At 36.4% G+C, this 26,529-nt stretch overlaps 2 protein-coding genes across 2 annotated transcripts; both read left to right on the top strand.

The window, feature by feature from the left end:
• The first annotated feature begins 1,855 nt into the window (after positions 1–1,855).
• LOC119069424 (synaptotagmin-14) lies at positions 1,856–25,195 on the top strand. The gene is made up of 8 exons (XM_037173475.1): positions 1,856–2,678; positions 15,224–15,385; positions 21,510–21,821; positions 21,985–22,172; positions 22,265–22,486; positions 22,550–22,816; positions 23,017–23,322; positions 23,390–25,195. Exons 1-8 carry the CDS (start codon positions 2,642–2,644, stop codon positions 23,588–23,590), a joined length of 1,695 nt encoding a protein of 564 aa, XP_037029370.1. The 5' UTR covers positions 1,856–2,641; the 3' UTR covers positions 23,591–25,195.
• Positions 10,958–12,309, top strand: LOC119069428. Its single transcript, XM_037173485.1, has 2 exons — positions 10,958–11,153; positions 11,209–12,309. The coding sequence occupies exons 1-2, from the start codon at positions 11,100–11,102 to the stop codon at positions 12,250–12,252; spliced, it is 1,098 nt and encodes a 365-aa protein (XP_037029380.1). The 5' UTR covers positions 10,958–11,099; the 3' UTR covers positions 12,253–12,309.
• Positions 25,196–26,529: the final 1,334 nt, after the last annotated feature.

The raw sequence follows: 26,529 nt of genomic DNA, 5'->3' as shown, positions 1-26,529 counted from the left end.
GGAACAAATTTATTCACCTAGAATGTACAATCCTCGGTACAATTGGAAATTATTCTTCTGTGATATGTCAAATATGTCATTATTCCCATTTTTTGTTGTCTCGTTTTCGCTTTCACAACAAAATATCTTACTGACAATTAAGGGGAAATCTCGGCAAGTCAGATATGTCGAAAAATATCGAATGAATTGAACGAACGATTTTCATATAAAAACCAGTTAATTGAACGCAGATTAATTGAGGTTAAAGTGTCTATTCCACTCAACAAAAAGTACTCCGTGAGAGAGCCGTGAGAGAGCGAGCTGTCAAATAAACAAAGAAAAAATTGAAAAAATTCAATTTTGTCTCTCACACGGAGTACTTTTTTGGTAAGAGGAAACTAAGCATAAGGACGAAAATTTAAGTAGGATTACGTTGACGAGTACCGTATATAATGAAAATGATCTATAGAGATCGGTTTTCATATGAATATTGATGACGATGTTGCTAACCATGATTTTCGCATTGACTGTCGACCTGCAATTGAAGCCTATTATTCGACGCAAGTTCTCCACTTCGCATAACGGGTTTTTGTTATCTAACAGGAATATTACATCGAACTTTAATGTAGGTGCGTGTTCTTAAACACGATGCCTTCAAACAAGATGTTAAATTCGATTAAATTGCATACACTACTTCACACTTAAAATGCTTTTAACGGCATGGATCGCATGATACCACGGTAGGTAAATAACTATTTCGAAACTACTGCTTTTACGACAAGGAAGGTCAGATACCTAAAACCTCAGAACAGATTCTTTCCGAAGTGTTTCACTCTTTATTTTTTCGTGTCATATAGCGTGTAACTCTATATTTCTACTTATATTCGATAACGTCCAAGTATGAGCACCTCCGGGGAAAATATTAAAATTTGAAATTCTTTATCGCAAACACTACCCAACATTTTACGACCAATAACAAATGCAGTCCGGACCACCGGCTTAACGCGTAACTTCCAAATTTGATCAGTTTTGTTGGTCAATCGATGCTTGGCCAAAATGGTAGCCTACATTTGTGTGTCTCGTATTTCATTTTTGAAGATATCTTTTCATCAGAATCCTTTTTGAAAAATGTACTACCGCAATAACGACCAACGAATGTGCTAGCTTCAAATAAAAATTAGCAAAGCATACATTTGGGCATTATTTAAATACTGGATGTTAGTTTACCCCTCTTTCAAAAATATAGGACCGCAATAACGACCACGAATGTGTTACTTTTAAACAGTAAATTGATCTGGTTGTATACCAGTTTGACCAGCTCTGAGAAAACTTAGCAGTTTATTAAAATTTCGTTAAACTCCTTACTTTTCTCACAGCTGGTCAAACGGCTGCTACCAAATCTAATTTGTATTTAAAGCTAACACATTTTCGGTCGTTATTGCGGTTGTATGTTTTTCAAAAAGGGTTCTGATGAAAAGATATCATCAAAAATGAAATACACGCAAATGTAGGCTACAAATTTATCTAAGCATCGAAATCTCTTAATACAAATAACAACCAGACGAATTTCGAAACTTGGTCAAGCTTTCATTTATTGCACACAGATATTGTGATGATTAAAAGGTCACAAAAAAGAAGCCGCAAGAACGGGTCACATAAGAAGTCTAAAAAAAAGTCCCATAAAAAGGTCCACGGAAGGTCATAAATGAGTTCACAAAAAGAAAACTCGCACCACAAAATGTTGTTGCAACGTTGAATCGAAATGAAAAAAGAAAACATAACAAACACGAAGAGAGATAGAGAGAGACCTGAACCCAAAGAAAATTCTCAATATAAAGCACGCACACTCCATGCCACACGACCACTGTCGAATGAGTCCTTTTACACATTGCACAAGGGTAATGTGAAAAAAAGTAAAATAAAATTTCAGTTTGAGAAAATATCTGTAAGCATAATCATTCACATTGTGCAGTACTTTCCATTCAGTGTGAGAAAGATTCAAAAGGAAAATAAATAAATAAAACAAAGATGGAATTTCCATTTCGATTTTTCATCGTTGCGTACGGTTTATTATCGAATTTTCTTTAAAATTACTGTACAGAAACGAAGAACTGTACAAATGTTCGATTCTCGATTGTCTGATGCTGAAAGGGAGCCAGATTAGCTAACGTTTCAGAAAAAAAAAAATTAAAATTAAATTTCGTTCATATTGTGAGTGAAAACCGAGGAGGTTCATCAAACAGAAAAGGACAATTAAAAGTGAACCACTGAAAAATAGTGTTATGCGACATTTTTATTTGTGTGTTGTTATTATTGTAACAAACAAAAAAATCTGTGACATATGTGAGACAAATGTGTGTGCATGATCCTGTCGGTTATTTTGTCCATGTTAACACGACATTACGAAAATGATGAACGTTTTGTTTCATTGTTTTGGCATATCCATTTTGGTTGAATGTCGATCAATGATTTGAAAGACAAAAAAACAAGTTGTTTTCTTTCGAAACCAGCAAACACTAAAGAACTTTTGATGCTATCGTCAACTTGAAACATCCATCGACCATTTGAACAATTTACATACAATCCTTTGTGGTTGTTTGAATTTATTTTTTTCCTATTTTCGTTCTTGTTACAATCCCAATCTGCCACTTCAAAACGAAAAATGGTATTTATCGCTGGTGTGGATAATTACATAAATGGTAAGTGTCACAAATACATAACTATGTTTTGAGTATGTCACTCTTATTTTATGTCTTCAGATACTTATTTCTTGCGTTTTTTTGCAAATTCACATTAAGAACCGAAAGACTCTTTGTTTCACCTCACATGCCCCTGGTGTGTAGTATCGTAGTATGTGAAAAGAAAATAAACGACGAAACGACATTCGTAGAGGGCATATTGTTTATGCATTACTACGTCTCATTACTGCTAAAAGATCTGAAGCTCCGCTAGAAACTAGCACCGGACAATTTAAATTCATCGACACGGCTTGGAAATGGTGAAAAACTGTGTTGGCGGCTGTTTTTACATAAAATCTTAGTGGTTGGGGTAAAAAAACGTTAGCGCTTTCACATCAGTGGTTACATTGACACACTGTGATATGCCTATTATTGCTGAAGTTCTTGGAGCTATTGGAATAGGGAAAATAATCGAAATTGGGGAAGTTAGAGGAAACACAGAAGAAGCATTGGAAACTAAGAAACTAAGGAATTTTTGGAAATTTCGCTAAGATCTAAGGAAATTTAGGGAAATTTCGTGAATATTCTACTTCAGCAGAAATAAAAAATGGTCATGATACAGTGATGTTTCTGACTCATTTTTCTCACTTTTTTCAACTATTTAGAAAATTTGAAAAAGTGAGGCCTAGGAAGATGAATGGAAAAATCATCTTTCTTCCTCACTTCACTACTAGTCTCAGCATTCCAATGCGGATTAATATACTTTTGCAGATATGAACACATCAGTGCCGCCACCAGATTTTTGGCACCCTAGGCAAAAAAGACTCTGCGCCCGTCTAAATCGAGTGAAAGTCTAACGTTTCTATTTTAATTGTGCGAATTCTTCAATGACATCATTGAAGTCAATAGATTTCGTAATTAATTTCTAATTCGTAATTTCGTAATGTCTTTCAGTGGTCGAACAAACGTACCTTAATTAAGTAATGTCTTTATTTACAAACAACGTGGTCAAGTCATTTAAATGTTTCCGCGTTAAACACGATCTGCTTAAGCTTTTAATTTGCTTTAACGCATTAAATGAGCTCTCCCTAGAGACCAAACTTCTCAATTTTAAAAAACTCGTAAAAAGCTTCATGGCTGTATTTGTGGGAGATATGTCTATAAAGGTGATATTTTGCAGGGGTCATTAATAGCCAGAATTTTTTTTTTTCGAAATTGTTGGTCGTTACCCTACACAAAATTTTGCTTTGGCTCAAAACCGTTTAAAAAAACGGTTATAAAATTTTTCGAGACAACCTCGACGAGTTAAAATTCGAGAACGTCACTTATAACCACTGGGAAGCTGTTTTTACCTCCTGATCGACCCAAAGTTATTTTTCTCGTGAAGTCATATGCAGTAGCTTTCAAATAACACAGATCTTCAGTTATTATATGAAATACACGGCATTTCGGCAACGGTTGGATCGAGGTGATTTTACGCTACTTCGCTATAGCTGATTGATTGTCCATCAAAGTCATGTATGATAGTAAATGTTGGAGTTTAATGAACCGCACCGATTGTTGAGGAAGAATATCTGCTTCACTACAATATGGACAACTCTCTTTTCCGGAAAAAAAGATTTTCATAAAATTTAGTGGGGAAGGAGTGCTTATAGAGTTGGTTCCTAGCATAGAATTCTAAGAAGTTTTGAGGATATTTTACCGTTTTTTTTTTGGTTTCCCTTCTGGACTTTTTAGACTATATTGATGTTATATAGTAGTATGTTAGTTCCTACAATATCTTCCCTCCACATAATCCATCGTATTCTAGTTCTAGTACTTCAAATTTAGACGAGTTTTCCAGTTTTCTTTTCGGTTTCTTCTGAAATTTTGGGACTTTTGAGGTGGTTGTGGAGTGAACCCTTCACAGTAGTTGACTTAAATGGTAATGCAGATGTTGTGTGGTGTAGTTGCATCAATGGACACACCCTAATGTCTTTGATCAAGGATTTTTTATGACTGGAAAAATGCGAGCAATTCCTTACTTTCGACGATTTATGAAATATATGAAGAATCAAATAACATTTAAAAAACCTATCAGCCAAATATCAGTCAAAAACCCCTGAAAAGCATGTCCCTAACCAAAGCACCTAGCAGGGTAATAGAGATTTTTACACGTCAAATAGAGTAGTTTTTTGATACCAATAATACCATTATGAAAAAAGGTATGGAAATATTCGCATACTTCGATTAAAGTACTACTTTATTTTTTTCTATTAGGGGCCGTTCATAAATTACGTAACGCTAGAGGGGGGAGGGGGGGGGTATGAGGCAAGCGTTACGGTTCTAACAAAATTGGGTCAAACTTGACCCTTTTAGCGTTACAGACCCGGGGGGGGGGTCTGAAAAATGTTGATTTTTGCGTTACGTAATTTATGAACGGCCCCTTACCCTGCTAGGTGCTTTGCCCTAACCATACATATCAATGGGTTGTGATTTTCGCCATTTTAAGAAGAAGAATGACGTTTCAGGTCTATGACGCTCAGTAAATACACAATTTCTGAAGCTATTTATGTTCCAGGCATTTAGTATACGTTGAATAAATTGGTTTATTGAGTCTATATCTCAATTTCAATAGATCATTGAAGTGAAAAATCAAAAAGAAAATGTTGACATTGGCGATCAGTTTCGACGGCCAAACCATGAACTTTCATCACAACCCATCAAACACAGTTGAACATAATTACAGTCCAAAAGGACTAATATCATTTTGGGTGATTCAACGGAAAAAACTTTGTGCCTAACAAATGCTAAAAGGCTTTTTTAGCGAATTCGATTCCAGCAGTCTCCGCCTCGAGCTGGAAACATCTCATTCGCTAAAAAAGCATTTTAGCGTGCGTTGGGAAAATAACTATTACATGCTAGTGTCCGGTAAGCACTTTTCACAGTCACCATTTAAACCATTTAATCCGAGCAGAATATGAACCTATCGTGCTTGTTTGGAAGCAAGGGCATCTTGAAGTACTAAGGGAGCACCAAGAGAACCTACTTCACAATTTTGATGAAACCAAATTCTTGAGCATATTCTATCATTTACAATCGCGAAATAGTGAAGTCCGAAATCCGACGACATATATTTTCTTATTTCGAAGTTGCTGTGGACTATAATGGTTTTCACATCAATTTAGTCTACCAAATGATATGCTAGATAGAGTGTTTTAGTGTTTCTTTGCTCGAATCTAGCAAAAAATCAGAAAAAAAATCTAGATTTGTTAAACGAAATTTATGTGGGAACAATTTTCGAAGATTTTCCGTTGATTCTACAGTGTTAGTTCAACATATAATTTCAACTAGTTAGAAGAAATGAAAATGTGAAGGTATGAAAATTACCTTTCAACTGGACTTGGACCTGATCGTCTGAATAAAGGGCCAGCTGGAAACTTACATATAGCATGAATAGAACCAAATATATTTTTAATCTATTAAAGTCGATACAGCCCAATAAACCAGAAATAACTCCAAAAGTGTACAGATTGTGTAAAAGCGTGACCGATGCCGCTGTACTACCTCATATGACAATTTTGTTTTTTTTTTGAAATCACATGAATTCATAAAACACGTGCTCTACGTCTGAGTCGAACCGATATAGATTCGCTGGTAGACACCAGTAAAAGTTACAAAGGCGAATTTGATTTTTAGGTAATTTAGTCGCAATACTGTTAAACTAAGCAAAAATCGCTAGGCAAGAATTGCGTGTATATTGATGATAAATTAGTGGTGATGAATCGACAGGAATGTATACAATTTTGCGGCGAAAAAGCAGGCGACACAGTCGTACAAAATTGTTTACTCCATAAATTATACAAACTTCTCAATATTAACAAAAATGTAGTAACTACCAGTACATTGATTTTACATGCCAGCGCACGGTAAACGTTACATCACTTTTTCATTTCGCTCGACGTATTGAAATGAGTGAATTTTCATTCAAATTCATAATATTGAAAAATTATTATTTCCTATTAGATTTCCCATTTTCCAACAATTTTTTTTTGGCAAATTTTAGAAAAAGTTGAAATTTTACAGACTACTCAATAGCGCAGTGTGTAAGTCGAGACTTCACATTGAATTATTCGATGGCCGGTTGGGGGTTTGAAACTCAACCGCAACACAAATAATTCGTTTCAGGTCGTGTTATGTGAAGCAGTGTGAATAAAGTCTTATATATATATATCTGATCGAATCGGTTGTTAGGTTGCGTCTAGGATTTAGTACAGATAACGTCTCTTTGTGTTACATGCAATTGTTTGTTGATCATTCAGTCAGCTAGGCGAAAAGCCAGTTGACGGTGTCTTTTTGCATGTCTTGCCGTTGAACTTCAATCATGCGAACATTAAAATAGAAGAACCAGACCTTTTTGCTCTTTCCTTTCAGTTAAAAATTTAAATGTTTAATTGGTCATTCGTTTCAACCGACAAAAAGTGAGTTTAATAGTCGCACATGGTAATAGTACGGTATTCTGGTAATCCAGGTAAAATCTTAATATCGGAATTATATGAATCGGGAAGTCAATTAAACGTTTTTGGTTTCCTGTTTTCACTCAGTTACCGGCCATGAACATTAGGGCGTCAAGACGAAATAGCTCTTACAGGTTGTAAGAGGAATATCACAAGCAGGAACAGTCACCTACAGGCTCGGTTACAGCTTGTCGCAGTAAGAGTTTGTTTTACGTTCGAAGTATTCAGTATTTTACCTTTTTTTGGATTTGAGAATGATGTTGTTTTAACCTCGGTTTTAACATGTTGCGAAGTGCAAAAACACTTCAGAAGAATAAAATTTGTTGACAACAAATATAAAATTTATTTTTCCACATGTTTTTTTGGTCTCTTTGAAGTCACTAAATAAACTTTGAAGATTCGATTTAAATTAGTATCATCTGTACCAACAATGAAATATTTGTTCCGTTTCATATTCTGAAGTTATCAAATAATGAAAAAGACTCGTGCAATGAAGAGCCCCTCAAAAACACGTGTTCAGTGCGACATCAGCTTATACCAAAGTATATAGGTAATTCCAGCTAATTTGTGAATTTTTGAAATATTTTCACCGAATAAAAACTGATTTCGGTAATCTGTTTTTTTCTTTGAAGCTTCACCAGACGCGTTTAAGCCCCATATTAGGTCGGTGGCCGGAAATCTCGTCCATCATCTCGGTCATAAAAATATGTGTTTGTTTTTAGCAAATTTTTGAAAATTCTAGTTTATTTCACGAAATCTGAACCGATTTCATTAAAAAAAAAATTTCCACCAATATTCTCAATAAATCTTAAATGATTTCGGTAAACTTATTTCCCTGTCCCTAACGCTATAAGTCCACAATTGTACCAAATAACACGAAATTAAATTTTTAGAAGATTTCTGGTTCATTCTGCTTCGAAGTAAGGTGAAATCACCTCGACCCAAACGTTGCCAAAATTACATTTTTTCGTATAAAAACTGAAGATCGGTGTCATTCGAAAGCTACAGCATTTGACTTCACGAGAAAAATAACTTTGACTTGATCAGGTTAGTTGGGTAAGTGTCATCCTCGAATTTTGACTCGTCGAGGTTATCTTGAAAAATTTTGTAACCATTTTTTTTAACGGTTTTGAGCCAAAGCAACATTTTCTGTGGGGCAACAACCAACAATTTCAAAAAGAAAATATTTCTGGCTATTAATGCCCACCGAAAAATATCACTTTTATAGACACACAAATTTTGGGCTACCAACCTCATATTGGGCTTAAACTGCGCGTCTTGACCATAGCTTTCAGGGGAAAAACAGAAATCAGTTTACATTTGGTGAAAATATTTCGAAAAGTCACAAACGTGTAACGCTACTCTTCGATCACACAAGTCACACTTCGCAGGCTAAAAAGTCCAATTCTTGGTGGCATGAAAGCACTGGGTCTCCTGAGTATTGGAAAATTTATAGACTGATTTCTTACCACAAAACATAGCCAACACAGGTCACTTTCTGCCTCAGAAATGACGAAATTTGTAACGCAACTAACCCTGGAGTTGCCCATATACTGAATTTTATGAAGTGACGCATAACATGATGAGCAGGAGATAAGTTATACGTAACATCATAACATTCAGTACAATTTTGCATAAGTCGATGCCGCGCTAAACATTTGTATTACTTGCTCAACGGGTTACAGGTTTTTCACAGCATTGCTCCAGAATCAGTGCTCCTAGCATGAACACTGAATTGAAAAGTGTCAAACTTGGAGGCTTTAATGATGAGAGCTGCCGCTTACGATTGTTTGTATTGTACACCACAACACAAAAAAACAAGTCATCCATATAAGGAAACGCAGTGGCTACTGTGATTTCATCAAGCTCCGAATATTTTCTATGTTCATGCTAGAAGCAGTGCTGTGGTTTGTTCCAAGTAACTGTAAAAACGAATTTTCCATGGCCGAACGAACACGATTTCATCCATAGAGATCGGTGTTCACATAAATATTGATGAGGTTATGTATCTATGCATGAAATTTGACAATTCAAATGGCCTTGCAACAAACCTAACTTTACTTTGCCGCACCAAATGCGTGGATTGCGTTAAAACGCATTCACTTGAAATGTGCCGAATCCTGACATTTTGCTAAACCCTAAATGTCAGCCCTTCCAAGTGAGGGCGTTAAAGAGAAGACGAAGAGGCGATTGAAAATTACCGGTGAATGTGAGACTAGAAATAAGAGACGGTTGCCTACTTTTCACGTTGATACCAGCCTACTTTGAGTTATAAACAAACGTATTTGATATGGAAAAGGTCGTTGAACAAAGTCTGGCGGGTTTAATACGTTCACAAATCGTATCTATCGATGTTTATCGACATAGTTCCTGAAAAGTCGTGGAAAAATGATTGAAAAATATCATACAGTCTATGCTGTCGGGAATAATAAAGGAAAGCAAATAGGGTATCTCTAACTTCAGTTGACGTTCAAAAGCGCCGGAGAACTACATAGAAAATGACTTCCGGTTTCCGTTCAGAACCCCAGTGTCAAAACCCTCCACAAATTACTTCCTTGGCAGTTCAAAAAATTCCTTATCATTTGATGATTCTTTATCATGAAAAACAGCTGAAGCAAATTTATGCTGAAAATTGACTGCCTTTGACTGTATCTATTCTCAGCTGGAATTTCACCAGACTTGCATAAGCGCCAGGTTGGCAGGTTCTATTCTGAAAATGCTTTTGGTTCTGGCGGGTTCTGGTCAGAATTTTTTTTTCTCGGAATTTTTTCAGCGCTCAGTGATAGAATGACGTCGAGAAGCTTCTACTAACCAATAAAAGCTAATTAAAACAGCCAAATAGGTCAAATGGGTATTTGTTCAGTTTTATCACTTTCTTCTTTTTAGAGGAAATTAAATGAAATCATCCTCGACGAACGAATGTTCTTCTTTTTTAGTGCTAAAATTTTATATTCGTAGTAAGCCATAGATGGAATTTCTCACAAAAATGATGATGCTACTGGTTCGATTATCGCGATTAGTGTACTGCTATATACTGTTCGCACTCGCTGAAAAGAATTTCTTCGTTTTAATATGTGTTCGCGACACAATAAAAATCAGTTGATAGAAGTCATAGCTAACTCAATTCGCAAATTTCTTATGATGTTAAAATTTGTAGAAGAATAAATGGGGAACGTGGTTTCTTGAGCACTGATTTGACTAAGCCATTTGTTATCACTAAATGTTTATAAATTAGAAAGTCGAAATCGGTACACCCTAATGGAAGCAACGCCATTTGTTATCACCTCTCTGCCCTTAAATTGATTCAAGGGTTGTTGCATTTCCAAATAAATTTGAAATCGGTACCACCCTAATCGACGTCTCACATCGACCATTTCTTATTTTTATCTTCCTGGAAGAACACCCTATGTATCCAGTTCGAACCCGAAAATGTATGGGCACAAAATTTCTCGAAAACTAGAGATGCACCGCGCGCGGCACGAGAAAAATAATAGAATAAACAACAACAACAAAAAAAAAACATATTTTTTCGGCAAATATACCAAAAGATACGGTTTCAATTTTACTACCACCTGTTCCAACAATATATTTGTAGATATTTGTTTATAAGTAAATTGAATAACGAAATCTAACACGTGCAATGAAGAATCTTAGGGAGTGACTAACTAACCGCAAAAATGTCCATAGTCAAGGCATTATGAAACGGAAGTTGGTGAAAATGCTGAGAGCCCTTCACCCAACATCCACCAGTTATCACCTTCTGCATAAAAAAACCAAACTAAATTCATTCATTTAGACCAAGCAAAACTCATTCATGTTCCCTGAAGTAGACCGCCGTTTCGAGCAGTACGTTTCCCTCCGCTATCAAATTTTGAATAAAACCCAGAACCCAGAACAACGCAGACAAAGTTAAACTTACAGTTGATTCGACGAGATATATACAATAATGGAGCTCCTTAAACTGGTACTGGTGTTTGGTTTGATCGGTTTGTTGTGCAAGGTATAAAAGAACCATTTCAATAAAATAGATTTCGATTAACGGAAACATTGTGTAGGCCATAGATGCTGATCAAAACGTTGAAACGGAGAAACAAGTCAGTTTTAGCGTGATTGCGGTTTGGCGAAGCTACAACAAAAATGCTTGTCCATGCACATGTCCGGTTGAAGATGCACCATGGTTGAAAGGTATTGAAGGGCATTATAACGGATGCCATGATGCTGTAGATAAATTCTGTGGAAAAGCGAAGGAGGCAGGCGATGTCGCTGTGCGCTCATTGAAAGAATACTTTGCTAAGTTGATATATTTCACCGATTCCAATTCAACAATTATAACGACAGGCTCGACGGAAATTTTAAATTCCTTGAGTAAATGCATCAATCTGAACAGTAATGGCCTTAACATCATTGTTGAATTCAACAAAGTTTTTCTATCGATCATCGACGATTTCGTCCGAGTCATCAAATCGTTAGAGGTTTATATCGGTGATGATCTGACATGTTCCTTAACGGACTCCATTAGAGATCTTGGTCGCGAATTTTCCAAGTATATGAACGAGTTTCTTAAAAGTTGTCGACTATTTGGATGCAGAAAGAAAATTGACTACGAATGTGTACTGAAACAATTACAGAAACTAATGAACAACGTGGCACTCATTAACGAAACCCTACTGAACCAATGTGAAGAAGCTACCCAACAAGTACGTGAAGCAGTTATGGTTCTCGATATGCTCTATTGTTATGTGGCAATTTCAGTTCAAGGCATATATAGTTGTTCTCTAGATGCACTGAATTCTCGAGATATTGTCGTTTCAAAAACTGTTAAGTCGTCCTCGATATCATTTGAGTATGCGCTTGTAGAAGTTACACAAGCGATTTGCGACATCACTTTACCGTTGGGAGACAACATCGCAGAACTGCTAACCGCGTTCGTTAACATTACCATGGCTTTGAATTCCACGTTAAAAAGCATCTTTGGACTGGTGGGTGGCCTCGGATTAACTGTTGGACAAATAGCCAAAAATTTATTGGGAGGTGTTGCAACCACCTCAACCGTTACACAAGAGCGAACTAACATCTTGAAGGGTGTGGTTCGCAATTAAAATGATCAAATTTTGTGACTAAAATAGGGGCCTTGTAAATGCAATCAAAAATGAGTGTCAACATGGAACTCTAGCTCCAAGCATTAACACACTCGTATCTAAAGTGTCAATTTTTATGCACACACACACACACACACTGTGATGCATTACACTAGACATTTTTTTCCTGTGCTAGTGCTTGGAATCTGAAGTGTAATGATTTGGACCGTTGATTACTTCAAAAAAAAAAAAATCGTCCCGTAAGTGCCTCTTACAGTAAAATACTTCTGCATACTTTGCTATGTCTAATTTTATGTAAAAAAAAATGAATCAATAAATATTTCACGTTGCTAAAAATTTACACCAAGTTTTTTTTAGTTAATACTGCCATGCCAACGTCTACTTTCGCTGGAAAAAGACTTAAGTTAAGAACAAATCTGCTAAAATTTTAATTAAATCGTTAGACCGTCCTCAACCTTTTAGCCTTTTTTCTGTTGTTCATTTGTTAAGAACGAATGGCAGTCAGTCCGTTTACCAAAGAATTCTCCGTATTCATTGCTTTTGTCTCCGTTTACGATATAAAATTGAATACGATTCAATTTTTTACCGTTTAGTACACAGTTTTCTTTCAAAGCTTCATTTTGATTCACTGGTTTTTGTTTAATTATCACGTAAACGGATAAACGGAGGGTAGTGCGATCCATGCTTTAAGCTGTATAATACAAGTAAGGCTTGATTTCCACTTACCAAAAAAGTACCCCATGTGAGAGACAAAATTTAATTTTTTTCAATTTTTGCTTTGTTTACTTGACAGCTCATTCTCTCACGGCTGTCATACGGAGTACTTTTTGTTGAGTGGAGACCATACTTACACCGGCTTTTGGGGAACTGTCATGTAAACGGATAAACTGTTTTGTAAACGGTGTCAATGAATGTACAAGCCAGGTATGGTCTTTTCATACAAACCTCTCATGAGAGGTGAGTTTCTTTATATGAAATCGCTATGTCCTCCAATCCATACAAAGTTTGACATTCGACCATACCTTGTGTTAACGTTCATTGAACGGGGTGCTGCCATTCCAGCTCAAATCACCCACTGTTTACGCTATAACAATGGAAAGGGAGAACAGTTTTCAGTGTTATTTTGAAAACGGCGACCAAGACGGAGTGACTGTGAATCGGTACTAAAGCATGGATCGCACTACGCCCGTTTAGGAATCGGTTCATTCATTTACAAACAAAAACCAGCGAATCAAAATGAATTTTTGTGAGAAAACTGTGACAAAATTGAATTGTGCTCAATTTTTGATCGTAAAGGCTAGTACACAGATCGTAAAAAATGGACTCATGCAAAATATGACATATGTATTAGTTATCCGTCAAATATTTGACATTTGGCTTAAACATTTTGTGACATATTTAGCAAGCATTTCGCAGGGGTCGATTTAACATGCATTTTTCACGAACAGTGTACTCATCTTAAACGGAGGCAAAACGGAATGAAAACGGAAAACGTTTTTGTAAACGGAGTGACTGCTGTTCCAGCTTAAGCCCTGATTTCCACTCTCGAAAAAAGCACTACGTTTTCTCTTTAAACAATAGAAAAGGGCCGTGGTGTAGGTTAACGGAGACAGAACGGAATGGTTTTCTTGTAAGTGTAAACCATACTTAAAGGCCTCTGCGTAATTACGTCGACTACCTCTTCTTTTACTTGCCAATAAAGAACAATACGCAATTTGGATAATTTACGTGCGCAGAGGCCTTTACAACACGCAACTCGTCAGAATTTGTGATACCTGAGAATTCGTAACTTTTGACGAGTTCTTCCGCTCTGTAAAAATTGCTATAAACTGCTGTAGAAATTGTGCGATGCGTAAAAAAGAGTGGAGAAATGGGCGCCACAAATTTTATGATGTTCATACGGGTTACGTTACACTTAATTCTAATCAATTATACTTTGAATATTAAAATGCCGTTACGATAGAGCTGTTGGCTTGACTTACCAACTTATTGTGTAATTGAATATAAAAAGGTTTATCATAACACTCGATTAATTTCACGGATATCCACTGCATGTGTAGGATATCATGTGTAGAATATTATATTTCATGTTACATAGAATTTATGTTTTGTTGCGTTCGACCGTGACCTTGAACGGTCGAGAGAGGTGTGTATACCCGTAGCGAAGAAATTGTTTTTTATTGTGCTGAGGGCTGACAACATTTTTTCTGGAACGTCGCATCAAGTTGAGTAATTCACGGCGTAATGCTTCATTTCCACTAACTAAAAAAGAACTCAGTGTGAGAGCTCTCTCACGGAGTACTTTTTATTGAGTGGAAACCATACTTAAGTCTGGGAATTTGAATTTCGATTGAATGAATAAATTAACTGGAAAATATACATTTCAATGCTCTCTCATTAAACGAGAATATATAGGAGAGTTATGCACTAACATTAACAAAAAGAAATTTTTCAAATAAAAATTTTTCGGTTCATGCATATCTCTCCTCAATAGTGAATGGGAACGATTCAATGTTTGGTTGTTCCTTCTCACTATTCAATTTTCATTTACCTTAAGGCGTGAATTCAATGGGAAAACTGGTTGCAAAAGAAAACTCAATGATTGAATTTAAAAATGTTGCGGTTGCCCTATGGATGACCGACCCCGAGAAAAATTTCAAAGTCGATTGTTTTAATCCGAAAATTGCATTTGTGCAACGTCGAAAGTTAAAATTTCTCATGGGGTCGAGCAATGACGACAACCACAGATTTTCGACACCTTTTCCTCCACATCCACAAATTTCCAATACGTATTTCGTACGACCCCTAATGTTTAATGCGTTATCATGTGTGTATTTACAACACGGTGATTAGAAGCAGCTAGGACTTGGCCTACTTACTGTAACTCCCATTTATAGCAATTAAGAGACTTCGTTACAATTATAATAAATAAATTAAAAACATTAATCCCAATCATTTCGCACAATTTCAGTACCTATGGAGGCGACTACATTTCTAGGTGCTGTATTAGGATTTATTGCTCTCTTACTGGTACTGTTTCTGTACATACAACGAAAATGGTGTTTCAGTTCGAATCGTGGCTTTCCGTGTTGCGACGAAAACACATTAACATCAAATTACATTCATAAAATGGGTAAGTCGCTATTATTTATACTCAATAACTCAATGGAACGTTGTAACGAGACATTTCGCGGAGACATTGCTATGTCGTGGAAAAATGTCTAATCCGATAAATTTCAAAATATTTGACCGTATAATACACACTGAGAATGAGAACAGTTTTGGTAAAGGCACGTATTTTTGACTAGTGTTTATGGTCTATCAGTACACCGTTGACATGAAATGATAGATTACTCAAATACCGATTTGGATATTTTTTTGACTAGTATAGCGTTTGCAACTCAAGCCGAAGACCAGGGATGCAGTTATAAGCTTATAGCCCAAATAACAATCTCCAAACCATTACATAGTATTGAGAGAGAGAGAGAGAGAGAGAGAAACCACACTAGCAAATACTGGGACCGGTTCTATTTGCTCGCATAGTTTCCTCCTTGCGTGAATTCCCTCGGGAACTAGTTTTAACCCTATGGAAAACGAGTTTCCGGGGTGTGGATCGAGTAAAGTTTTATACGCAGCTCATGTGAAAATATATTCCTGACCTGTGCGATTAGTTGCGGTGCTTGCCCTCGGTATGGAAACTTCACATGGAATAAAAAAAATTCTCCCTGCATCCTTCGTATGTTTTATTTTTAGATTTTTTTACGGATTTTACCACCTCAGGCTTTGATCAGTGACGTACATCGATCATTTCGATATAATTCTTTTTTTTCTAACTCTTCTTTTATTGCCAGGAATCGAAAAACTGATTTTATACTTTGTTTTTGAAAGAATCCTAAGACTTTGTGACCTATTTTTGGCTATTTTTAAGAGCAAATTGGTAGCCTACATTTGGACGGAAAAATATTCGTTTTTTGATGATCCAAAAACCTTTTTTTTGAAAAATTGAAACAATTAAAAGCTCGCGAAAATGTGTTACTTTTCAAGGAAAATTTGGTTTGTGGGTGATAACTTATCCCACTTGAAGAAACCTTTGCAGATTGTCTAAATTTATGTTTAACTTTTTCAAAAAACTATTTTGGTTCATAGAAATCATCAAAAAACGAATATTTTACGCCTAAGGGGCCGTTCATAAATTACGTAACGCTAGAGGGGGGGGGGGGGGGGGTATGAGGCAAGCGTTACGGTTCTAACAAAATTGGGTCAAACTTGACCCTTTTAGCGTTACAGACCCGGGGGGGGGGGTCTGAAAAATGTTGATTTTTGCGTTACGTAATTTATGAACGGCCCCTAAATGTAGGCTACAAATTTGCAAAGGGTACATTGTTCTTAAGTCGATACTGCACTGTGATGCCAAGACTGTGCCTTTGAGCCAAAATTGTCGTTTATGTATTAATTACAAAGTCTTCTAAATGGTAATACTTGTAAATACTTGTAATCAACAACTGTTGATATCGTATCTACAAAATGTAGCAGTCACTTCTACTATTGAAATAAAACCTCTAATTAATTGAGGGTATATCATACACAACTGTCGCAGTAATGAAAAATTCATTTTTAGTGTTGCTTGGCTTAATGAACGTGTACAGCTAATATCGATCGTTCACACATATGCGTGCTAGCAATATGTTCACACTTAGTTTCACAGAATTATAATTGCATTTCTATTTGTTGATTTGATTTTTGGACATTTCTCAAACTGCCTTTACGAAACGAAACGCGAAGTCGATCTTAAGAGCATTTCAGCGTTCATAAAGACCATCCACTTTTACACCAACAAGAAAATAGCATAGCACGACATCGTAAATCCAGGCAGTAGCAATTCATTTCTCGGATGTATAAGGGACCTAACACACTGTATGAAAATGAACGCAAATGAACACCGACTTAATTGATTTATGTTATTTCGCCAAGGCTAAGATATTTCAGGTCACTTATCAAATCAAGTGCTCCTGCCTGTTATTTACTTGTTGTGAGCCCTACAACCATGCATAGACAGTCAGAAAAACAGAGTACCGTTACCATAATGTAGCTACTGTTACTTAAAAATTAAGTTCCCCTTTTCGCTATTTACACATCCTGGATGCAGGTTCTTCAGTTTTATCAACTACTTCTACCAACTATAGAGTTCTAATTCGTCGAGATTCCTAACATCTCGACAGATGTTAATCAAATTTAGCTAGATTCGGAACTACACAGGAGTTTAGTCACTCTACAATTTATAACTCTTAGAAAGCTCTGAGCATAGCACTGCTTCCAGCAAAAACACTCATTTTTCCAACGTCAAAAAGCCTCTCAATTTTCAAATATGTATGCATGTGTCGTGGGTTTTTATTCATACCAAGAAATCGTGACTCCTATCAATGCACTTCAAGCATGAGTGGTAGTCTAAATAGATTACTGAAACGGGACAGTGTATCAAACAAATTTTGGCACTGTAAAAAAATCTGGAATTTTTTGTATACAAAATAGTACTATATTTGGCAGCTGATACTCGAAGCTTTTTTGCTCGAAGTGCGTTGCTCCTATTTTTGCGACAAAATGCAAGGCTTATTTTGATTGCCTAAGCCGCCGAATAATTCTTATGTTCATACTATTCCGATGAGATAACGACATGAAAAGCATCGTTGGCTATCATTACTACAAAAGTTGTTTGTACTTTAGTTATATTGTCACAATATCTGCCCGTTCTGAACTCATAAATATATAGCGTACGACAGCAGTCCAAACTACAAATATATACGTTTGTAAAGAATTCATTAATGATTGATAAACAGAAGTATGTTCGCATTCTTTGTAAAAAGCAATTAACGGTAAGCAAGCATAATACACACAATAATGAGAATGTAGTAAAAATTTAGAAATTGTTTTTTTGTTATACCAAAAGCAACAAGGATAATTCCATTTTTCTTATGAGTTATAGCCATACTGTACACGAAATTAGTGGAATTTATTTATTTATAAAGCATTTTCCATTGTTTAGAACGACAAAATATATGAAACAGTGTATTGTCACGCATAAAATGGATTTTTGTGTAAAAGCTTTCTGTCATGATAGCACTAAAAGAGCTTGAGTTTGTCGAACGGCTATTCCACCGGCATGTTATCCTATCGGTATTGCAGTGCCGTATTTAGTGGGTGATAATTTCCAAGTGACACAAATCCATGCTAAATGACTCTTTCAGTTCAGTTAAGTGATAGGTAAAGCAAATGCTGGTGGCTTTCTAACGAGCCTTGTAATAGGTCATCTTCAAGTTACGGTACTTTCTGACGTAGCCTCATTTAAGTTTCGTTAAATGTTTAATTCATTCATTCATTCATTCATTTGTATGAGTTTTTTTTAAATGGTTTTAGTTCGCGATCCCGGCATTTTGCACTAAAATCAATTTCTGTTGCTTAAGAGAATTTTTTTCGAAAAAAATCTCTGCATGCAGTTAAAGCTCTGCCGCAAGCTTCCGTATTCTTTCACCTAAGCATCTGATAGCTACATTCAGTTTTGCTGAAACGCATACTTTCATAGATTTTCGTGTTTGTTCACATATTTCTTCAATTGTGTACATTTTTTGCAAGGGTACAGTAATAGTATGTTACAGCTACATGAAGTATATAACGAGACATGTACGTACACGAGAGCTTGCCCGAGTATTAAATTTTACTATACATGTGTTGGTACAAACGTCAAATAATATTCGCTCCCTACTATGTTCATTCCTTTTTATATATTGCCAATGTTGGAAGTGGAGTATTACAAAACTCGATTTTCCAACTTCGATTGTTGATCTCCAACCAATCCAGTTGTACGTCCATCACGCCTACCGAATTTCGGCTAGTCCTTTGAGACCATTGTCTGCCGACGTTCGGCTTGAAATCCATTAATCCTTGAGTAGAAACCAATGTAACTGGTACTGCCGTTACCGCGAAACCAATTTAATTTCTTCACGACATCCACATTTAACTATGCTTCGTTTCTCCGTATGTCGTGGTATTGAACTACTGTTTCCAAAATTTCCATATGAACCAATTGCTTCGTTTCTCCGTTTGTCGATTCTGCTTGACTTTCCACAATTATTACACATGAAAGATTGCTTCGTTTCTCTGTACGCCTATTGATTCTGTACTGCTCCGACTATTATCAAATTTCACAATAAAACCAAAATTCGTCATTTGTTAATTGTTCTCGGATAACTGGGCCCATAACCTGTTGGAAGTGGAGCAGGATGAATGCCAAAATAGTTTTAAAATGAAACCAAAATTGACTTTATTGACGAGGAAATAATTTAGATGTTTGGTCCTGAAGAAATGTAACAGAATAAAAAGTTACTAAGTTAAAACTGAATAAAAATGAATTAACAAGATTACTTTGGTATATCCAACAGCCAATACATTCCCACCAATTCATTCTCGCAGTAAAGTTTTTTCTCATGCAAGTCCGCCAACTTTATCGACCCTTTAATTTTCCCACACCATTTTTGGACGCTTGCAGAGGTACACAATCTACTATACTCGCTGCTACACACGAAAACTAGTTTTCCTACTCATACACTAGCGGTAAAACTCGTTTTCGCAGTCTTCGCGAATAAAATTTAGTATTTTGTCGAATGTCTTCGTATTGTAGGTGTCCATTGCAGATATTTTGTTTAAATTGCACAGGCAAAGTTTTTCCGACCCATTTCAATTACGATAACTATTTGGGTCTGATTTCTGCTCAATTGTAAACTTTTCGAAGCAACTTTCCGATCGTATGGTGTATCTTTTTAAAACGTCAACCGTTTCACCGATTGTGATAAAATGGAATAGGAAAGTTTACACGCTCCATATAAAAACACACGTGGGAAAATTTCTAAAACGAATTCCAATTAGAAGGAAATTTTATTGATTAATTTGCTGTAAAAGCTACAAATATAAATAATATTTTATCCTGTGCGTGACTTCAATTTTACAGTAATAGTTTCGTGAAACGTGTGTTTTGTTTCAAAAGTAATAGTAGCCACATATAGCCACATATTGTAGGATTTATACCAATAGCGTATGCTTTGACGAACTGCAAATTAATTAAATAATTCATGTTACATAGATTTTAAATGCAAATTGCATTGATTCGGACTCTAAAACATAATCTGCATAACCATGGTCAAGTGACTTCCCATCACATGCCTTGTAACATGTATAAAGCTGAAGATATCGAGCTTGGTATAACGGTCTTTTTCGCACTGGGTGGTGATTCTGCACACCCCACAAAACTTTAAATACATCATTTTCATGACCTTGCAAACGTCAGAATCGATCCCAGCTGCAGAGAAATGCTAATACAACGGCTGCATCTCTCTGCCCAGCTGTCACACATGACGAATAATTTGACGAGAGATTTGCACGCAGTGAACATCAATTGATTGATGTTAATGACAACTTAACGAAAACTGACGTAAGATTACGTTGACGAGAATCGTTTAATGAAAATGACCATGCTAATAATTAAAAACTCGCGGTGGTAAGAGGCATCGATGATTAGCTAAAAATATAAGAACAGAATAACGAACACGAATGTGTTGCAGCGATAAACTCTTTAAATGACCGTCCATTCCACTCAATACTCCGTGAGAGAGCCGTGAGAGAGTGAACTGTCAAATAAACAAAGAAAAAATTGAAAAAATTCAATTTTGTCTCGCACACGACTTTTTTGGTAAGAGGAAACTAAGTATTTTTCTCTTATTTCTCCAACTTCTCTCATTTCTCCGTAACGAATATTATAGAGAAATGAGAGAAGTAAGAGAAATAAGAGAAAAAGACGGTTATTTAGAGAGTTTATAACTGTAGCTTTAAATATAAATTAGCTCTGTCGGTGGTCGTTTGACCAGCTCTGAGAAAAGTCAGCAGTTTTGGGTGACATCATTATGATGTATGATGTATGATGCATAGCCTACAATGAGGCAAGTTATCAACTAAGCACCTAAGGTTCTTCAGAAAGTATTTGCATACTTCGAGGCGTGGTTATGAAGTCACCTAAAGCCGGTGATCCAGACTGCGCTTGTCCAGTGCACTTGTTATTGACGTAAAAAACTGTTATGTCTCTCCAGTAAATAATATTGATGAACAAAAAGTTACAAGCATCTCATGTGAGCTCAAATTCTATGAGAATTTCCATCGAACATACCGTAGACACGAACGATTGCGTTGCAAGATTTATTTTTAAACTTTTGTAGCTCGTCACCATCCATACGAGCCAAATACTAGTTCAGATTCGGAGGAAGAAATTTTGCGTCGCATTCGTATGCAACAGTCGCATGGTTCACATGGCAGTCAACTATTTCAATATGGTTCGGGGCCACTACACCAAAATTCTAACGCTCTGCAGCAGGTAACTGTGGCGCCTAACGAATCGTTCAACGATCCTCTGGGAATAGCTGAACGTGGCAAAGTTGGAATGCCACCGTCGAGTAGTGAGAGTAGTTCCAATAGCTCGGTGGAAGCATCCGTAGAAAGCAATACAGGTTTAATGAATGGAAAGAAGAAAGGTATGTAAGCCTCTGTTAAGCCTCACAAAGTATGAAAGCATGTACATTAGGGGATCAGAAGAAAGTGAGTGAAATTGTTGATTTTTTGCGTGCGTACTTTGTGAACGACTCCTTAACAGTGTCTACCTACGATCTATTGACCGACACCAATTGAAACTTACAGATAGGAGACTAGTAACAGCGGGTAGATCATTCGATTCAAATTCGACTTCAACAACTTTACGCGAAACAAGAATTGACAATCGAATCGAACGTAGCTCCAGTACACGTTCTAGCAAATATAACAAACTACCTCCCAGGCATCAGGATAGTCTAGACGATGTTCCAGATTTGAGTAATAACAACCAAGATGTAAGTACCATTCCATCCGTTCTAGATCCTCCAATAAAGTTTGCTGGAAATCTGAACCTACTTGATTCCGACCAACAATTTGGTTATTTCAGTGTATCGTTGTGCTGTCGCAAGAACCTCTTTTCGACATCAGCGACCTGAAATCATTGAAATCTGAAATAGATCCGAGTCGACCTCAGTCACCTGGTATAGGTCGTTATGGCAGTGTTGAAATTTCATTGTTATATGATGCTCCGATGAGAAAAATGACCGTGCATGTGCTGCAGGCAAAGGGAATTCCATCGAGAGACGAAGGTCAACAAACTCATACTCAAGTAGGAGCCGACAGTTCGACAATAGGCACTTATTTCCGTTCTAAACAAATGCCAAATTTTTAGGTACGACTGCTGATGCTACCAAGCAAGAAACAAAAGCACAAAACAAAAATACGCACAGGAGAAAATCCACAGTTTATTGAGAGTTTTTTATTGCATCGAGTCAATCCAGAAGAAGTGAATTCGATGGGATTGAGAGTTCGAGTGTATGGCTGTGAACGAATGAGAAGGGAACGTCTCATTGGAGAGTCTATTGTAAGCTTTGCGACGATCGATTTAGATCTAGAAACAAATTTATGGTTGCCGCTGGAGCCTAGAGCCAATTCCACGGTAATTAAGAGCATAGTTCATTTTGAGAGGGGACACAGCCATCTCAATAACAATATTCCCGGATCAATGCAAAAAAAAGCGGAATTGACGCAAGTTAATATTGAACCGGAGGTATGAAGATGGCTGCTTCCTCACGACACTCAGTACAGTCAATCAGGTTCACATGAACGGAAATTTGCATCTTATTTGTTACGTTTCAGCTGAACGGATCGACAAGTGATTTACTCAGCTTAGCCCGATCAGACAGTACCGGTTCAACAACATCGATGCAACACGGCGGTGTTCCCGAACTATTGCTTGGCTTGGCGTATAACGGTACAACGGGTCGACTAACTGTTGAAGTGGTCAAAGGAAGTCATTTTCGCAATTTGCAATTAAACAAAGCGCCTGACACGTACGTTAAGCTTTGTTTAGTCAGCAGTATGGGTCAAGAAATGGCGCGTGCTAAAACATCAACGAGACGAGGACAACCGAATCCACTGTTTAAGGAGACGTTTGTGTTTCAGGTACCTTAGAAACAACTTTTCTCTATAAAAACAGAAAAATTGACGAGTAATTGAACCACTAATGCAGGTCGCTCTATTCCAACTGAACGACGTAACACTCATGGTGTCCATTTATGCGAAACGTAATATGAAACGCAATGAAATGGTCGGTTGGTTCAGTTTGGGCTTAAATTCATCGGGACCGGAAGAAATTGCTCATTGGGGTGATATGCGAGAGACAACGCGTGGAGAGCTATTGGCACGATGGCACGTTCTAGTTGATTCTTGATTTCAATAGCTAGGACTCTCACCCCGGCGATCCAGCTTGAGCAGTCACCAATCGGACATGTCTGGTAAAAGTAAACGTAGGTCTAAGCAGAAACGTAGTAATACGATTGCTGTCGATGTTCTGGAACCGGGATATGAGTTCAATTTTGTGTAAAAGCTTTAAAACATGATTTTTTTATTAACCATTTAGGTTTAAGCTGTGAGAGGTATTTTTTAGACGAGTAACGGGGGCTTTTATACACATTGTTTTTTATAACGTAAGTAGCGAGAATTCCATTTGATTTTATTGTAGCATTTTGACTTTGATATCTATTTGTTGGATTACAGGGAATGCAAAACCAATTTTTTACAATTTCGGATGCCACTTTCGTTAAAAGTATGACAAAGTATGTCTCGCAATATTAGACATTTGTTCAGACCCCCCATCCTTCCTCTATCCTATCACAGTCCAATGTGACAGAATTCGGTATCTTCTGTGCCTTCTCCGAAATATTCAGTAAAAAGTCAATAAAATTCAAAAAATTGTGTGTTTCGATGGTATAATTTGTATGAAGTGTATGACGTAGGGGTTAACTCTTCTACTTTCCACATTTTGATTAAATTGCATTGGTAACGTCCTATAATTCACCAAGGCTTCATAATTTGGGTAGTTGCAGTGTATTTAGTAGCTTCACCAATTGACTCGTATGACATAACCCGAATACTACGAATTTGTGTGCATATGTATTTAGCCTACATTTAGGCGACACATCGACAGTATCTGACGTTCTTCCGAGAGTTTTTGCATACTTCGAGGTGTGGTTCGGAGACCATATTGGGTCCTGACTGAACTTGTTATGCCGTGAAAGGCTGTTAGTGAGGTCTCTAATCAAACAAACAAACAGTAGGCTATGGTGGACTCAAGTAATGACAAAAACATTCGTAGTGATCAATCCAGGCCCGGACTCGCCATACTGAGCATTTCCCGAAAGACCGCAGGCTGTGTAGCTCAAAATTTCACAAATCAATTTCATGAGTTGCTGCACTGCATTGCCCGAGCGGCCGTTGGGGTGCCAGTTCGGCTCTGGGTAAATCAAGACAAGTCAGTTGCTTCGTGACGCGCTAATTACCCATGCATTTGTATATCGCTCAACCTCTTTAATAAATGAAAAAAAAAGTTTTGATGAGTTTTAACAATTAGGAGGTTTAGATCCGATTGTAAAACCAAATTTCGATCAGTTTTTGCATTCTCTCGTTGGTTATCGTAGTGATAGGATTTTTAAATTTTAATTTTAAGAAGAACAAAACCAAATAAAAAACAACGTCGCTGTTCTAATGCACCATGAGGACCATGAGTCAAAACGTTTTCTATCATACGTTTTATCACTGGTGCAAAGGGCGTATAAAATCTCCAAAAGGTGTGCAACCAATACCAAATATTAAGAAAGAAAACTACAACAATTTATAAGTCAAAGCCAAATGATAAAATTAAGAAAAAAGAACAAAAAATCTGAAAAGTTTATTATACAGTAACAATCGTTTGATGTAAACATTAAGCTGAACCTTCCGTTTGGGAACGAATGAAATTGATAATGAAAATTATGGAAAGCTTTAGCAGAAATGAAAAATAAAAATATTTTACCAAAACCAAAATGACCAAGTGAAAGAATTTAAAAAATAAAAATAAAATATTTGATCATATCAATGAAGCGCATAAATAATATTAAAAACGAGTTAAAAATAAACAAAAAAAAAACTTTGAAACTATATATTAAATCAACGTCTCTACCAACAACATACTTTTACCCGAGTAATTTTGTTGAATTGTGCATTAGTGGGAGCGATTTTTATTTTATTTTAAATCTTAATCTTCCGCGAATGTGGTCAGCCGAGACAAATAACTGCTTCTCCCAAAGATTCCGAAACTGGTCAAGGTTTTTCGCATAAGTTTACGGATTTATTGAGTGCAAAACGTTTTTTAATGAAGCAAATGAGAGGTATTAACTACACCAATCGAAAGAAAAGTTTTTAACTGAAAAGTTCACTGAAGTCTAAAGTGGTATGTTGGTTCCCTAAGTTCCGCCAATTCTCATGGAACTGTAGAACTCTAGGAATCTTAAGGATTTGGGTTTTTTTTTTGGGTTCCGTTCTGGACTTTTGGGATTGTTGAGGTGGTGTTTTGAATCCCGAAATTACGTACCCATCTACCTTGTACTAGAATTCGATGAATTTGAAGGATTGGTTAGGACTAGGGTTACGGATGCAGGAGAGTTCCTAACTCAATAGGAGATAATGTAATATTTCGAGATCACTTCCCTTTTGCGAAAGTTTAAATAAATTACAGTTTTGATCAGAACGGAAGATTACAACTTACAACAACACAATGATGGAACTGCTAAACGATGATAAGACGTATAAAGTACTACCAGTTGATCCAACAAAAAAGATCCAAGCACAATGTAACCGACTCACATCCAATTGGTGTAAATTGGTGTACATCACCAAATAGGAAGCTCGGAACCTGAGCAGGTATAATTCAGGTTTATGTACGGGCATATCAAAAAACACGAAACTGTGGAACCAATTCAGCCTGATGTCATCAGGGTAGTGGGAAAAGGAGATCAAAATTTGAAGAAAATTTTATTTTCCAAAATTAAAGACAAAATACCACAGTCGCAACAGTGTGGCCTGATCTATAAAATTACATGCTCTTCACGGAAAATAAAAGAAATATTCAATACCAATTTAATGTAAAAAATTGGTATCGAATATATAAATATTTGTGGCGAATATATTAGATAAACATTTGTAGCGAATAATTAACTATATTCGTTACAAATATATAAATATTTGTCCGAAATATATTTAATTATTTGCCACAAATATTTTTTTAATAATTCGTCATAAATAATTAAATATATTTGTAACAAATATTTACATATTTGCTAAAAATATTTATAT

The sequence above is a fragment of the Bradysia coprophila genome (assembly GCF_014529535.1).
Source record: "Bradysia coprophila strain Holo2 chromosome X unlocalized genomic scaffold, BU_Bcop_v1 contig_35, whole genome shotgun sequence".
Taxonomy (NCBI): domain Eukaryota; kingdom Metazoa; phylum Arthropoda; class Insecta; order Diptera; family Sciaridae; genus Bradysia; species Bradysia coprophila.
The sequence above is the reverse complement of the archived record's forward strand: the minus strand, read 5'-3'. Positions and strand labels throughout refer to the sequence as shown.